We start from the raw sequence: 16,023 nt of genomic DNA on the forward strand, positions 1-16,023 counted from the left end.
TCAAAAATAAATAAACATTTTTTAAAAAAGTATATTTACTCGAGGAAGGGAAAAAAGAGGGAGAAGTCTAATTTGGGGAAATAAAATACCTTGTCATAGGAATATCTGTCTGTTTTTTTGGAGAAATCACAGCTTTGAAAGTCAACTGAAGATGACATTAATACTCTGCAATAGGAAGTTTTTAATATAAAATTGCAAGGTTCAGTTCAAATGGCTCACTTTCATAGGGATAGGCACACATGAGGTTTTCTTTTTCTTGTTTTTAAACCAAGTGACTGTAGTGTTCCCTTGATCTGCACTTTAAAATAAAAGCCCATGTATTAGGTAGGAGTCTCCTCTCAGTTTTTTTTTCTAGTGAGTGAACACACACACATACAGTGGGCATATCTACAATTGCTAATAAACAAAATGATCAGTCAGGATGACATGGCGTTTTGCAGTAAGACTAAAATATGTATAGAAAATGCCTCTTGATATTTAAAAAAATTCTTAATGCTTATTTTTGAGAAAGAGAGAGACAGAGTGTGAGCAGGGGAGGGGCAGAGAGAGAGGGAGGCACAGGATCTGAAGCAGGATCCAGGCTCTGAGCTGTCAGCACAGAGCCCGACGTGGGACTCGAACCCACAAGCTGTGAGATCATGACCTGAGCTGAAGTTGGATGCTTAACGAACTGAGCCACCCATGTGCCCTGCCTCTTGATATTTAATTCTAGTCTTAGTGACTTTAGATCAGGAAAACATTTTATAACTGTAATTCAAAAATGTAACTTACATTTTTCTAAATGTAGTGGTCCGTGCTGGCTAAGATGAAGATTCAAGAATTTTGAAACTCTGTTAGGAAAACATTGGAAGTGGAAGTGAGACCTGACTACCCTTTAAAAAGCATGCTTTAATTCACAATTTCTTAGAAAAGACATTTGAATGTGTCCCACAGTTACACAAATATAAGTCAGGAGTGTTTTAAGGGAAACAGTGAAATTACTTTTAGGAGAAAAGAAAAAGAGAACACTATTTGGGGTTGTAGATGAATGGAGAAGTCCCTGCCAATTACTGTTTGTTCCTATGGAGAGGCAGATTGTAGGTATTGGGGGGATTTGCTGTGTTTCCTCATTTGGGGATGGCATGTGGGGCAAAGCAAGAAGCGGAAAGAAGTGGGAAGGACTGTATTAATGGGACTTCATGAAACTGAGGTGCCTAGTATTGCTTTGGTACCTGGGCGAGGAAGTTGTAGGAAGGGTGGATTTCCTTCCAAAAATACACACAGAGCCTGGAGATTGACACTTTGGGACCCTTTGGAAGAGTGTTGGTCCATGGATACTTGTACTTTCACAAGAAAACCTTCAAGGTGTCTTGAGAATGGTTGAGAAGGGGCATGGTGGCCTTATGGTGAGACAGCAAACAGATCCCTTCCCAGGGACAAGTAGCAGAAGCTGAAGCAATTAGAGCACTGCCATGAAAGGTATCCTCATCTTTCTCCCATGCTAGTGGAAACTGAACATACTGGTTGAATACGTATCAGTACTCTATCTAGAAAAGATAAGATACAACTGAAAAATATACAACAATCCTACACACAAAAAAGAATAAACATAAACACACATAAACACACAACTCTCTTACGTAAACACACAAGTAAATTAAAAGAAAAACACCCAGGGGTGCCTGGGTAGCTCAGTTGCTTAAGTGTCTGACTCTTGATTTAGGCTCAGGTCATGATCTCACAGTTCGTGGGTTCAGGCCCCTCTGGCAGTGCAGCCTGCTTGGGACTCTCTCTCCCTCTCTCTCTCTCTGTCCCTCTTCCCACTCATGCTCTCTCTCTCAAAATAAGTTAATAAATTAAAAAATAAAATAAAATAATAAAATAAAATAAAAGCACCCAACCAGCTGGAGTTTATTTGTAAACTCCAGCCTCAGGTCAGTGTTTATGTGAGCTGCTTCAGTGACCACAGGAGATTCCTGTTTCAGACAGGTGGCAGCAGCTGCAATTCTGAGACCACAGGTGTCAAGAAGGTTGAGTAAAGCGGGCAGTTGGCAACATAATGTATTCAATGCATCATATTCTGTGAGTAATTGAATGCCACAGAGACTACTGTGCTGTGTGTGGATTAAACAAAATGAAGAACGTCACTTTCCCACGTTAACACAGTCATGTCTAAGGAAAAAGTCTTGATGCAACTTTGAAGATATATTGTTAACCACTGCCATTTGGTTTAGTTCACTTTGAGAAGGGCTCTAGTTTAGTCTCATTTTCTTTTATACTTGCCAGGAAATAATGTGGAAGTTGTGGAATCAGGGATGTAGATAATAGTGCTGTGTAATGAGTGTGCTCTTTGTAATTTCCAAGAATCTGAAGGGAATGTGTGACCCGAAATTAATTTTTATATGCATTTTACTAAGAGACTATAAACTGGTTTTCTTTTCTTTCATTATTTTAAAAATGATCATACAGCAACATTGACTTTCTTTTTGGTACAGTTCTTTTTTGTACAGTTCTACAAATTTTAACCCATTTGGAGATTCATATAACCATCTCCACAGTCAGAATACAGAACAATTCTATCACCCCAAAACTCCCCTATGCTCTCAGTTTATAGTCATGCTTTCCCAACCCCAGTGCCTGGAAACCACTAATGTATTCTTCATCACTATAATTTTCTTCAGAGAATGTCGTATAAATGAAATTATATAGCATGCAATCTTTTGAGACCGGCTTCTTTCACTTAGCATAATGCCTTTGAGATTTATACAAATTGTTACATGTATCAATAGTTTTTCCCCTACTTGTTGTGTATTATATAGACGTGCAGTCATTGTAATTTGTTTATCTATTTACCACTGAAGGACATTTAGGTTTTGGTGATTATGAGTAGCTTCTTTTCTTTTTTGTATGTGCCTAAGTTTTTATCTCTCTAAGGCAAACACTCAGGAGTGGGATTGCTGGGTTATATGGTAACCATATGTCTAACTTCATAGGAAACGGCTAAACTGTTTTCCAGAGTACCTGTACCCTTTTGCATTCCACTAGCAGTGTAGGAGAGTGTCAGTTGCTCTGGCACTTCTGAGCACTTGGTATTTTTTATTGTATCCATTTTAAAAATGTATACAAGTATACATGTATACAGGTATCTCACTGTGGTTTTAATTTGCATTTCTCTAATGGCTAGATGAGGCTGAAAGTTCTTTTTCATGTGCTTTTTTACCATCATTGTACCCACTTAGGTCAAGCGTTTGTCCAAGTCTTTGCCCATGGTGTAATTATATTGGGTTTTTTCTTACTGTTGAGTTTTGATAATTCTTTACATATATTGTAGCTCCCACTTATCTGTGCTCAATAGTAGCCTGGAAGCAGATGATCCTCCTTCTGACGCATCGGCAAAAGGTCAATAGTAGCCTGATGCTACATCACAATGCCTATGTCATTCACCTCACTCCATCTCATCACATAGGTGTTTTATCACCTCACGTCATAGGAAGAAGAAGGGTGAGAACTGTACAATAAGATATTTTGAAAGAGAGGGAGAGAGAAAGAGGCCATATTCATATTACCTTTATTACAGTACATTGTTACTATTGTTCTATTTTATTATTAGTTATTATTAATATCTTACTGTGCCTAAGTTATAAATTAAACTTTATCATGTATATGTATCATGGTATGTATATATAGGGGGAAAACAGAGTATATATAGATTTCAGTATGATCTTTTGTTTCAGGCATACACTGGAGATCATGAACATATCTCCCATAGATCAGAGGGAGTTGGGGTATTCTGGATATAAATCCTTTATTGAATAGGTGATTTGCAAATATTTTCCCAGTAACTTATCTTTTCCTTAAAAATACCTTTCACAGAGTAGAAGTTTTATATTTTGATGAAATAAATTGTGTTCTTTTATGAGTTGTGTCTAATATGCCATGACCAAGAAAAATCAGTGCCAAACCCTGGGTCCATATTTAGGGTGACCACATTGACATCTTCTACTCCCTGGAATGCCCTTCTCCACCTCACCTTCCTGGTCTCCTTGAAGACCCAAACTTTACTTCCTTAGAAGAGCTTTCTTGTCCCTTTCCTCCTTGCCTCCTTGGGCACAGTCATTTCCTCCTCATTTGTGTACCCTCTGTGAATACTTATTTTCCCAACTATGGCTTCTGGTTACATGCTCCTTCCTACCAGGCAAGGAACTCTGGGGTAGGGGGGCAAGCCCTGGCCTTATTCAACTTTATATCCCCAGCACATTCACTGAAAAAACAGAAGTGACTGATTTCTAAAGACATTATTCTTCTATCCTTAATAATTATGGGTTGTTCCAGGGACAATTTAAGGATCTCTAAAAACAAATGTTATTGTTTTGAACAAGAACATTTAAAAACTACCCTAAACTTAAAATTTTGTTATTCTTTGAGACATCTGTTGATCGAGTCAACTAAATGGGCTTGATGGAGAATATCTTTTCTCAGAGGAAAAGATATAGGGGAATAATATATTGATGTAGAGTCATGGGAGCTTTTATGTAGCTAAAGCAATTGATACCAATTGATGATATTGAAAAGTAAAACTAAACAATTCTATCTACTCAAGTTTTTGTTTATTGTCAGTATGTTGAAGTAAGATCCTGATTGTCAAAATTCTTGAGTGCCCAACTTACTGATAGGCACTAATTATATGAAGAGGTGCTGGGGAACCAATCGACTAGTTGGGGAGAACATTCATCAACCAAAATATATACTCTGGAAATGAAGCTACATTATGATGATGATGATAAAATCTTCACAAATTATATGAAACAGCATTTTTTCACCATATTCATAGGAAGTTAGATGATTTTTTTTCATTTGTTCATAAGAGAACAGGACAGGCAAACTTCTGAAGGTTAATGGTTTGTCTTGGTATCCTTTGCTGCCTTTCTCTGGATCTGCTTTTCTCCTACCTTCACACAGTCCCAGAGTCCTCTAGCTCTCTGTGGACATGGCATACAAGGGATGAGAGCTGCCTTTAAGGGAAAGAGACTGAATTTGGGGTTTTAGAGTGATAGAAGTCTGGACTGGTGGGTCTGTCCATGGTCGCCTTGTCCCAAGTGAGGCATATTTGGGAATCATCTCTCCCTTTGAATCTGGAAAGGGTTCCATGGCTGTCACTCATACAGTCTTCAACGTCCTCATCCCCTTCTTGATCTTATCTCCTTTACAGACACTCAGGTTTCTGCCTACTAACACCCTCTATAGAAATAGGAAAGAATCTGAAATCAAACATTAACATTTGTTGTGAATTTTAGTCACTAAATCAGCTTAACCAGTCATTGCCATGTTAAATTTGACATCTCTAATTGTGTAATGTTAATGTTAGTGTTAATGCTCTCAGTAAGCAGATGGAGAGAAATATTTTTGCTTATACATCTTTAAGACGTGTGTGTGTGTGTGTGTGTGTGTGTGTGTGTGTGTGTATGTGTACAGTCCGGAACTGGAAGGGATTGTTTCTTTTTGTATTCCTAAAAATCTGTGAATCTAAAATTACTAACTTTTTTTCTAGCAAGTGGCACTGCAGTGCTCAAAAGTTTGTTATATGCTGAGCAGTTTGGCCATGTGAGTTGAGTCCACTCTCCAGTTGCTATCTACTTGAGTCACATGTCCAGTCAAGGCCGGACACTAGTGATTCCTTATATGCATCAGTGGGGCTCTGATCTGACCCTCCACTCCCCCCGACCCCACCTCAAATGCTTCCTCTTCACCTTGCTAATTTAGTGCCCACAGGGCCTCCAACAGGTCAGATCTCTCAGAGCCTTTTAATTCCAAACAGTCTCTGCTGGAAGGAAGCCATTTAGCAAATCCTTTTTAAAAGTTTCTAATACCTAGTTATCTGACTGCATTAAAATAAACAGAATGTCAATAATATTCAGCTTCTTTCATATAAACGTATGGCAAATTGGCAATTGTTAAGGGGCTAAGGCTTAGAAGCTTCAAACTGATTATTCTTTAAATGTTTGGTTGACATTTATGTAGAGGGACAGAGGAAAGCAGATTTTATATCATTAAAAAGCATATACAGATTCAGAATCACTCAGTTATTTCTCTCAACAAACCTCTCATCGAATATTCCAAGTATAGTTTTATGTTTGGGGGAGGGTGTACATACTTTCACACACACACACACACACACCCTACACATACATCTGGAATTCTTGTTCTACAGTTTGTGTGTGCATGTAATTTTGTCAAACCAGACACCTGGTGACAGAGTAGAGGGCATACAAATGATTAAATAAATGAATAGACCCCAGAAAGTTGTACCATGCCATGCATTATTTAGTTTCAGAATTTCAGCAGACACTGCATGTGCACATTGCAAAAATACTCGATAGAGAGAGGTGAGCTCTTGTGGGGACAGTGTTTCTTTCTCTCAGGGCCCATCTGTTTCTGTAGGAACAGGGGTAATTTCTATTTTACAGATATGTAAGGAGGAGGGTGTGAAGACCTTAGTTAACTGGCACCATTGATGCTTTAGTGCCCCTTATACATTGTTTCCCCTGGATAGTTGCCTGGCAATCTTGACCATGGCCTGGGTCTGATTAAATTCCTACATTCATCATGAAGGAACCAAATGATGTGTAAGAGGAGTGATGGCATGTTGTTTTGATGGTGCCAAGACTGTATATAACATATTATATGGGAAGGTGGGAGTGGGGTGGTTGAGAAATGACTCTTTGGCTATTCTGAGCAGGTGGCATAATAGTTACCCAAACCTTTTCCTGTCCTAGGTATATAATGTATTCTGAATCGGCAGGATCATAGTAGGGCCCAGGAGACTGATATTAACAAATCCAAGTGAGGAAATCAAGAATGTGAGAAAGTGGAAAACACTGCCAAGTGTGTGGTTGAAGTGATCACTATAGAGGCTTTGCAGGAGGGGGTGGTTTATGAGAAAAAGGGGTGGAGGGGGCTGGTGGCCTAGATGAGGTTGGAGAACACCTATAGTGGGAGAATGGGAGTGAAAAAGACAAAGAGAGTTTGGGGGCAGAGGAGACTTTCTGATACTGTTCCACAGGTAGAGTGGTGACAAGGTCCAGAATAGAGATATGGCAGAGTTGTCCTAATGGAGTAGTCATGAAGGTCTTAAGGGTTGTGGAGTAAAGGAAACTTGAGGCAAGGGTGTTGGTTGGTTCATCAGTGTAAACATTACCTCAGGTAATGGTCTGCTCAATAGGGAGAGGAAAACTGAACCACATGCATTCTTCAGTGTGAGGAGTGCAAGAGAATATAGGTAATAGCAATGAAGAAGGAAGATGGGAAGGCATAGCAGAGAGTAGACACCTAGTAGAAACAAAGGGTGTTAGTATGAGGGCAAAAGAGTAATGATCAGAAAGTGTAAAGAGGCTTGCCCTTCCCCCATCTCTCAGGTGAGGGCTGGGAGAAGGAACAGATTTCAATGGGATAGCAGTGGGGGAAGCAGGAACCCGGGACAGAGTCATGTTTGGGTAAGAGCAAGAGATACATGTACTATTCTGTGAAAAAGTTATGGAGAATTTCTTATACAATGGACTGGGAGTATTAGCCAGGAAAGTGCACAGTGTTTGTAAGAGATCAGCAGTGGGAAGAAGGGAGTTCTCCAAGGTAACACAGTACTACATGGAAATGAGCATCCTAAGAGGGCAAAGGATACAGGACATTTACTCTGGGGTGGTGGTTGAGGTATCAAGAATAAGAAGTGTGGGAAATAACTGGAGTAAATGCTCCAAGGAGGCATCTGTTGAGATCCCAGGCAATATGGACTATTTGATGATAGCAGTTAGAGGCCTGCCCTGATGTGCTGAAGGCCAGCAGAGACTGGCTAATCTGGCTTTGAGTGGTTTCCATGAACTGGTTGATGAGGTAATGTGATTTTTGCACCAAATCTTTTTTGGACTGCATGTGCTCATGGGCCACATTAGTCAGAACTTTACCTAATTAGGATTCCAAAGTCTGTTTAAACTTTTAATCTATTTCAAATTATTACCACCAATTTACATAAGTATCACCAATTAGTTCTTGAGTTTCAAGAAATAATATTGGAGCACTTATTGGAGTTTTACAATAATTTTTATTAAAAATTCAGCACAATTTTATGTCATTCTTCAATAGATTTTTTTTTGCCTACTATTACACATTAAATACAGATTCCATTTTAGTTTTTCTTTAAAAACGAGTAATTGAATTATATGAAATTGAAAAGTTATGTTTCCAGCTAGACTGACTGTTTGGATAGTCATGATAGGGCTCAGACCTCAAATGTTATCCTACATTTTAGCCTTAATAAAAATCATAAATAAAAGTCCCATTTAAAAAACTCACTGATGCATAACTAAACATGAGTCGCTGAGTACTTTAGCTGACATGTTCATCCTTATGATGCTTAATGGACTCAAATTGCTTGAGTAAATATTACCATTGATGCTACCCATTTTGTGCTGCCAGCCTCTGACAGCACAATTGAAATTTGGGAAATTGTAAGGACAAGTGACATATCCGGCACCAAATCTGCCTACCTAATAGTATGTGTGGAGGAGATTGAAACTTTGATTTAGTAATGTTTTTATTTAAAATGTCCAGGTCTTAAAAACACAGCCATATTTTGTCTTTTTTGTCCTTGGAATTTTTCTGACTTTCTTTCTCTGTCAGAACCATAAATATAGAGAATAAATTGATGGTTTCCAGAGCGAAGGGGAGGATGCGGGGTGGATAAAATGGGGGAAGAAGAGTGGGAGATACAGGCTTCCAGTTATGGAATGAATAAGTATCACAGGGATAAAAGGCACAGCATAGGGAATAAGTCAATGATATTGTAATAGTGTTGTATGGTGACAGATGGTAGCTATACTTGCAGGGAGCATAGCATAAAGTTTAGAGAATTTGAATCACTATGTTGCATACCTGAAACTAATGTGACATTGTGTGTCAACTATAATCAAATAAAAAGGTTTTTAAAAAGAGTGATTCTGATTGCAAAGTGTGGGTTGAAATTTAGATACTCATTATGAATTTAAAGATGAAAATCTGTTCTTGTGGGAATGTGACAATTGTCCCTTACATCAAAGACCCCATGGCTTCTAGAGCATGGTTGGGTGTTCCTATGAAGTGCACATTCTAGCCCACGTTTCTCCCTGCTACCTGTCTGGATGATGCCTCTCTCCTGAAACACTGTGTGCTCAGAGGAACTTGCCACTAGCAAAGAGATCAGCTGTTGGCTCCCTTGCCAGGATCACAAACAAACGGTAACTAAAGAGAATAGAGAGCGGATTTGTGAGGTGACCTCTTACCTTGGCTGAACTTTCAATCTGAAAGAATTGAATCTGAAAGAACAGTAGCATTTTTGTGGTTTAGAAAAAGATCAACTTACCTGCATGTACTGAAGGTCCAGTGGCCAAGAATACAGCCTGCAGCTACGTATCTGATATTAAATAAAGGCAAGTTAAATGACCATCAATGGGGGCACCTGGGTGGCTCAGTCAGTTAAGCATCCGACTTCAGTTCAGGTCATGATCTCACAGTTTGTGGGTTCGAGCCCCGTGTCGGGCTCTGTGCTGACAGCTCAGAGCCTGGAGCCTGCTTTGGATTCTGCATCTCCCTTTCTCTCTGCCCCTCCACTGCTCATGCTCTGTCACTCTCTTTCAAAAGTAAACATTAAAAAAAATGTCCATCAACTGATGAATGGATAAAGAAGATGTGTTTTATATATATGATTGAATACTACTTGGCAATGAGAAAGAGTAAAATCCTTCCATTTGCAACAACATGGATGGAACTGGAGGGTATAATGCTAAGTGAAATAAGTCAGTCAGAGAAAGACAGGTATCATATGTTTTCCCTCATATGTGGAACTTGAGAAACTTAACAGAAGACCATGGGGAAAGGGGAGGGGGGGAAATAGTTACAAACAGAGAGGGAGGGAGGCAAACCATAAGAGACTCAAATACAGAGAACAAAGTGAGGGCTGATGGGGGAGGGTGGGGGAGAGGAAAATGGGTGATGGGCATTGAGGAGGGCACTTGTTGGAATGAGCACTGGGTGTTGTATGTAAGCAATGAATCACGGGAATCTACCCCCGAAACCAAGAGCATACTGTATACACTGTATGTTAGCTAACTTGACAATAACTTATATTTAAAAAATAATTTAAAAAATTAAAAAAAATAAAGGCAAGTTACCCAACCCGCAGTTTACCAGACCCTTTGGCCCTGGCAATTGGCGTTAAGTGAAGGAGTGACTTTTTTTATCAACCTCCCCCCCCACCCCTCCCACCCCCTGCCGCCACTGTCCCTAGGTTAAGGGAAAATAGCCTTCATGTATTTTGTTTTTCTTTACAGGACATTTGCGAAGATATTTCTGATCATGTTGAGCAAATCCATGCCCTCCTTGAAACAGAGTTCTCCCTGAAGCTGCTGTCCTACTCGGTCAATGTGATTGTGGACATCCACGCCGTGCAGCTCCTCTGGCATCAGCTCCGAGTCTCGGTGCTGGTCCTGCGGGAGCGCATCCTGCAGGGTCTGCAGGACGCCAATGGCAACTACACCAGGCAGACGGACATTCTGCAGGCTTTCTCCGAAGAGACAAATGAGGTGGGTATGTGAAGCCAAGTCATGTGTCATCACGTGTGACCATTTGAAGAATGTTTTTGGCTCAGAGATGTGGGATAGGAACTTTTCGTAGGTAAATAATCAGGGCCTGAGCTGGGCTTTGAATCTAGGTATAGTGACTGGAGGCTAGGGTACTTTTAATGTGAATAAAGCTTTAGACCAGAGTTAATTCATACCTGATGGTTTGCCCAGATACCACCCACAGTTGTTGGTACTCACCTGGCTTCTTGCTCCCCATTCAGTTATTTGATAAATATTTATTGTGCACTTACTATATGCTAAGCACTAGGTGCTAAGAGTATAATAGTGATCAAAATGTGGTCTTTTCCCTCAAGTGGTCTAGTAGGGGATAGAGACAGAAGGACAGACATTAAAGGCAGATTGTGATTAAGTCTACATATTGCTACTGGAAGATAGAAAAGGGGAACCTAATTCAGACAGGAAAGTCCCAGGTTGGACCTAAAGGAGAAGCAGTATTAGACTGGGTAACAAAGGTAGAAAATCTTCTAGGCAAAAAGAATGGCATCATCAAAGATCCAGAAGTAAGAGAAAGAATGACAGTCTCAGAGAGCTATAGAAAGGATTGGAGCAAAAAGTTTAAGGGACCAGGATTACCTATTAGGTAAGCAGAGGTCAGATTATGAAGATGAAAAGTCATACTAAAACTTGTATTAAAAGAATTAGAATATATTTTAGGGAAAGAAAAAGAGTTTGGGGAATTGACATGATTAAATATATGCTTTAAAAAAAGCCATTCTGGATGTAAGAAGTCAAATGGGTTTCAGAATTTTACACAACCAATGTATTTGTATTTTTTTGTACTCATATTAAGGGTAGTTTAAAGAGCTTATTGCTGTCACTTTTGATGCATGGCTTAAGAATGAAGACTGTGAATTTTAATCCAAGTGAACTCTCCTAACCCCAAATAAAATTGACATATGTATGGGAGCAAAGCATTGTGCTAACTAAGCAGGGGCTGTGGTGTGTGTGTGTGTGTGTGTGTGTGTGTGTGTGTGTGTGTGTATGGATGTGTAGATAGATATGGTGTGTAGAATCATAGAATGTGTGCATATGCATGTATATAGTCCCTTGGCTCTTGACATCCAGTTTAGTGCTCTACCTTTGGTTTTGCGGAAAATATATATTATAGAGGTTTACAAGACACATAAATAAGTAAGATTAACAGGTCTTATAATGAGTGTTGCATAATTTAGTATTAATGTTTCAGTGTCTCCAGCAATATCAACAACAACAAAACAAGTTTGTGCTTATTCTCATAAATGATTTATACTTGTTGATTATTGTTTTCATGATGATGCTCTTGCTGTAGCAAATTCCCTGCAGGCCCTGGAAGTTTATGAGAATCCAAATCTCCTAGGCTCACCTCTAGCTTTATGTCGTGTTCTTTGTTTTCATTCAGCTTTTGCTGCCATCAAGGCAGTGGGGGAGGTGATACCAACTTCGGTAGAGCCCTGTTTTAATCATAAGGTGATCCGTTGGTGTGTGTGTTCGTGCCCAGATGCCATCCCTCCCCGGTGCGATCCCTAGGTGGTCCTTGATTGGGATCTTGTGGCCCTGAGAGGCTATTAAGAATCCCAAACTGTCCAACTTTGCCCTAAATCTGGTATTCATGAGGTATATGTAATGAGGTAGAGATGAGAGTTGGGAAAGATTTTTCTAAATTCTGAAGAGCTCTATAGAAATCTACCTGCCATCTTCGATCTATATATTTTTGTTGTTGTTTTTCCTCCTTATGTGTTCTGCTGGCTCTAACATCCAGTATCGATCAGTCATCAGATCTGCCTACTTTCTACTACTAGAGGGGGCATTAGAAATTATTGGATCAAACCGGTTCCCTTTATATATTTATTTATTCATTAAATAAACATTTACTAATCACCAACTCTTTGTTGTTGAGTGGGGGATAGAGCAGTGTTCTAGGATTTATTGTTATCATTGTTGTTGTTTTGTGGAATACTTTCATCATGTATTTGTGTCATTCATGAAGGGTAGCCCAGGTAATGATGAAAAAGCCATTGAGGCTAACTAATTTTCACTGGCCACTGTTTTATGTTTCAAGTTTATACTAAGTAGTATCCATTATGGTTCTCGCAATGTGAGCTCAACAGTTATTTACATATTTGATTGGAAACAATTTAGTGCATTTTCATATTTGGAATTCTTTAGTTCTGTCATAAATATGCAAGAATATGTTGTGTGAGGGATAAAGGAACAGTGGATTCTCAGCCATCGGCTTTGTTGACATTTTTCTATGAATTGAAGCACTGTTTCCATTACCATCCTTCCCAAAGCAATGGATACCTGATCCTATTTGTTTGTGCCTCTAGTGTGAATTCCATGAGACCATTTCAAAGACTGCTTAGTTTTATTTGTTTCTGCCAGCAAGCACACTGGGACTGTGAAAAATGGGAAGAGAATTGGGTTAAAATTCTAAGCTTCATCAGAATAAAGTCAGCTGTGGAAGATTTCTAGAATGAAGAAGAAAATGGCATAAAACAGGCTGATGACCTGGAATAGTAGATGTCCTCCCAGTGAAAGTGAATTCATTTTCTCTTTTTGTAAGTCAGTTGAATTTCTGAGCCATATTAGAGGATAAGTTGGGAAGCTGAAAAAGTGGCAAGTTCTCTCTTTTCTGTCTTTGCAAAAACAAAATGTTAAGTTTTATTCTTGTATTTAAATATGAAGCAGACCATATTTTTTTTTTTCATACATTACAGTTTTATTTTTGTGTACAAAGTTGTTTAACAATCACTGAATTTCTAGGCCAGGTTCAGGTAACTGAAGAGCCTTTATAACTAACTTATATTGTCTAGATCCAAGGTATGCTGCAAACATGGTCTGGAACAAAATGGGAAATAACATCTTTCTAAAGATGAGCTTAGAAATTCTAGTCCAGTAAGTTGTTTCCTTTTTCTGGTAGCAGGGCTGACTCATACCTGGCTGCTAGGCCACCATTCACGGGTATAGCCAAGAAAACAGGGTACAGACCACCAAAAACAAGACCAACCAGTCCACCCCGTGTTATGGTACAGGTTTCACAATTCAAATCACCTGTATTCAAAGGTAGATTTGCAAAACCTTTGTAAGATACATGCGCAGTCAAAAATGGGATCACTGCCATTGGTAAGCCAGCAGCTATACAAGCCTGTGTCACGTTTAAGATGCGTCGAAAAAGACTATTTGCTATTAGACCACAGAGAGACGCATTAAGTCCGATATAAACTGATCCATGTTCAAATAGATTCCTTTCTGCTTCTGGGAGGTGGTTAATTTTTCTGGTTATGATATTGAAAACTAAATCTTCCTTGACAGTTATCATCTGGTTCACGATTTTTCATCAGAAGCAGACCATATTTGAAAACAAATTAACAAATGTTGTATTAAGATAAAACCAATCAAGTAAACAAATAAAAAGAACAGGGCAAAGCTCAACATTGTGTAAAAATGTGTTGTACTGAAATTTTTTATATTTCAGATACTTTGATAAACACTTTATATTTATTGTTTCATTTAGTAAGGAAGGTAAGAGATATTAAAAATAGTTCCATTTTATAGATGGGAAAAATTGAATCTAAGAGAGGTTAAGTGACTACCTCAGGGCATAAATCTAGGAATAAATAGAACAAAGAAAACTACCTCTTAATCAATCTGTATTATAATAATAGTGATTTTTTTCCTCCCTCTCTCCTCTGTCCCTCCCTTCCTTCCCACTTTCCTTTTACCTCCCCTAAATACTTATTGATTTCCTACTATCTGTAAGGCAGTAGGCAGTCAGAGATGAATGAGACCTGTTAGGAATCACCTTCATAATTTTGTTAGAGCCTCAAACAGTTCTGGAGGGCAGGCAAGGATGGTCCCAGTATTCTTATTTTACAGATGATACTCTTGTATCCATCTTACAGATGACATGACTGAGGTTGAGGTAAAATCACACCAGTAGTGGTAACTATTAATAATATTAACACAATAGCAAACAGTGATTAAGCCAGATGGTGTGGCAAGCACTTTACCTAAATGATACTTAACCCTCTCTGTGGGAGTGCACTTATCCTTCCAGAGCACACACACCATCACCCTTTGTGTTCTATGAGCACTTGTCACAGGTCAGTTTATATAATGACAAAGTATACGCTAGATCTGAACTTCATGAGTGTTGGTACCGGATTATAATCATCTCTATCAACCACAGCACCTTATTAGAATCACTGTATATAAAAATCTGATGGGTTAAGTTGAATTAAATAATGAAGATAATCACTGCTTTAGGGATAGAAGACGGAGATACTATTTTAGGTTGGTGGAATAGGATCAATCTTGGAAATTAATCATTTGACTCATAATTTTAGCCTGTAGAAAATAGAGACTCTTTGAATTTATTTGTGTGTGTTTTCCTCTTGCCCACCAGTAAGAGGTCTGTGACTTTATATGTTGGTAGTTGAAGCATAACAAACAGCATGTAGTGAGATTAGAGGAGGAAGGGGAAGGAGGGGCATATAAATTTTTTTTACTGTACCCATGGTTAAAACCAGTAAATTCTATTTCAAACTCTCTTCTCAGTAAGAACTCTAAATAAGGGCACAAAACTAACCCTGATGTGACCATGGTCACTGATATAACATTGGGGGCTTTTTAATAGGGAGATATTCAAATCTCTAAATTATGAGCATTAAATCTCATATTCATTGGTAGCAAAATGCAGTTGTATAAAAAGAAAATGTCGGGCGCCTGGATGGCGCAGTTGGTTAAGCATCCGACTTCAGCCAGGTCACGATCTCGCGGTCTGGGAGTTCGAGCCCCGCGTCAGGCTCTGGGCTGATGGCTCAGAGCCTGGAGCCTGTTTCCGATTCTGTGTCTCCCTCTCTCTCTGCCCCTCCCCCGTTCATGCTCTGTCTCTCTCTGTCCCAAAAATAAATAAACGTTGAAAAAAAAAATGCTTTAAAAAGAAAATGTCTAAGAAGACATTTGGAAGAGCTTCAGTTAATCATAGGTGACGAACAATGCAAAATTTTTTGTTTTCAACTGGGGGCAGGGGAAGGGTTTCCTTGATGTCTGAGACCAGATAGAAGCCAGCAATAAAGTGAATAAATTATCCGTCAATAAAGTGAATACATTACCATCTCCACAAAACATAAGCTTCATCTGAGAAACTGCTTCATAGCATATGAAATGGAGGTATATTCGAGCTTAGACATTGCTAGGCACCCATGACACAACTCACGGCACTGCGCAATTAAATGTGATATCTCTGAAGAAAAAAGGACAGTCAAAACAACGCTCATTCTTCCCCACCTCCCTATCCACCCGAGACTATTAATTACACACATTAGAAAACTGTCTGGGACGACTGGTCCAGAAGAAAGCAGTGGGGCTAAAAATATTAGCATTGCTAAGCAATATT

The 16,023-nt window shown here is 39.0% G+C and overlaps 1 protein-coding gene and 1 pseudogene across 6 annotated transcripts in view; one reads left to right on the forward strand and one right to left on the reverse strand.

The window, feature by feature from the left end:
* The window catches only part of AKAP6 (A-kinase anchoring protein 6), a 483,440-nt gene that overhangs the window by 187,722 nt on the left and 279,695 nt on the right, over positions 1–16,023 (forward strand). For all 6 annotated transcript variants that reach the window (XM_045450650.1, XM_045450656.1, XM_045450655.1 and 3 more), the window contains exon 3: positions 10,335–10,586. In XM_045450650.1, the coding sequence (XP_045306606.1) occupies positions 10,335–10,586 (252 nt within the window). The remainder of the gene's footprint in view (positions 1–10,334; positions 10,587–16,023) is intronic.
* LOC123583530 lies at positions 13,319–13,963 on the reverse strand (annotated as a pseudogene).

The sequence above is a fragment of the Leopardus geoffroyi genome, chromosome B3, assembly GCF_018350155.1.
Source record: "Leopardus geoffroyi isolate Oge1 chromosome B3, O.geoffroyi_Oge1_pat1.0, whole genome shotgun sequence".
Classification (NCBI taxonomy): domain Eukaryota; kingdom Metazoa; phylum Chordata; class Mammalia; order Carnivora; family Felidae; genus Leopardus; species Leopardus geoffroyi.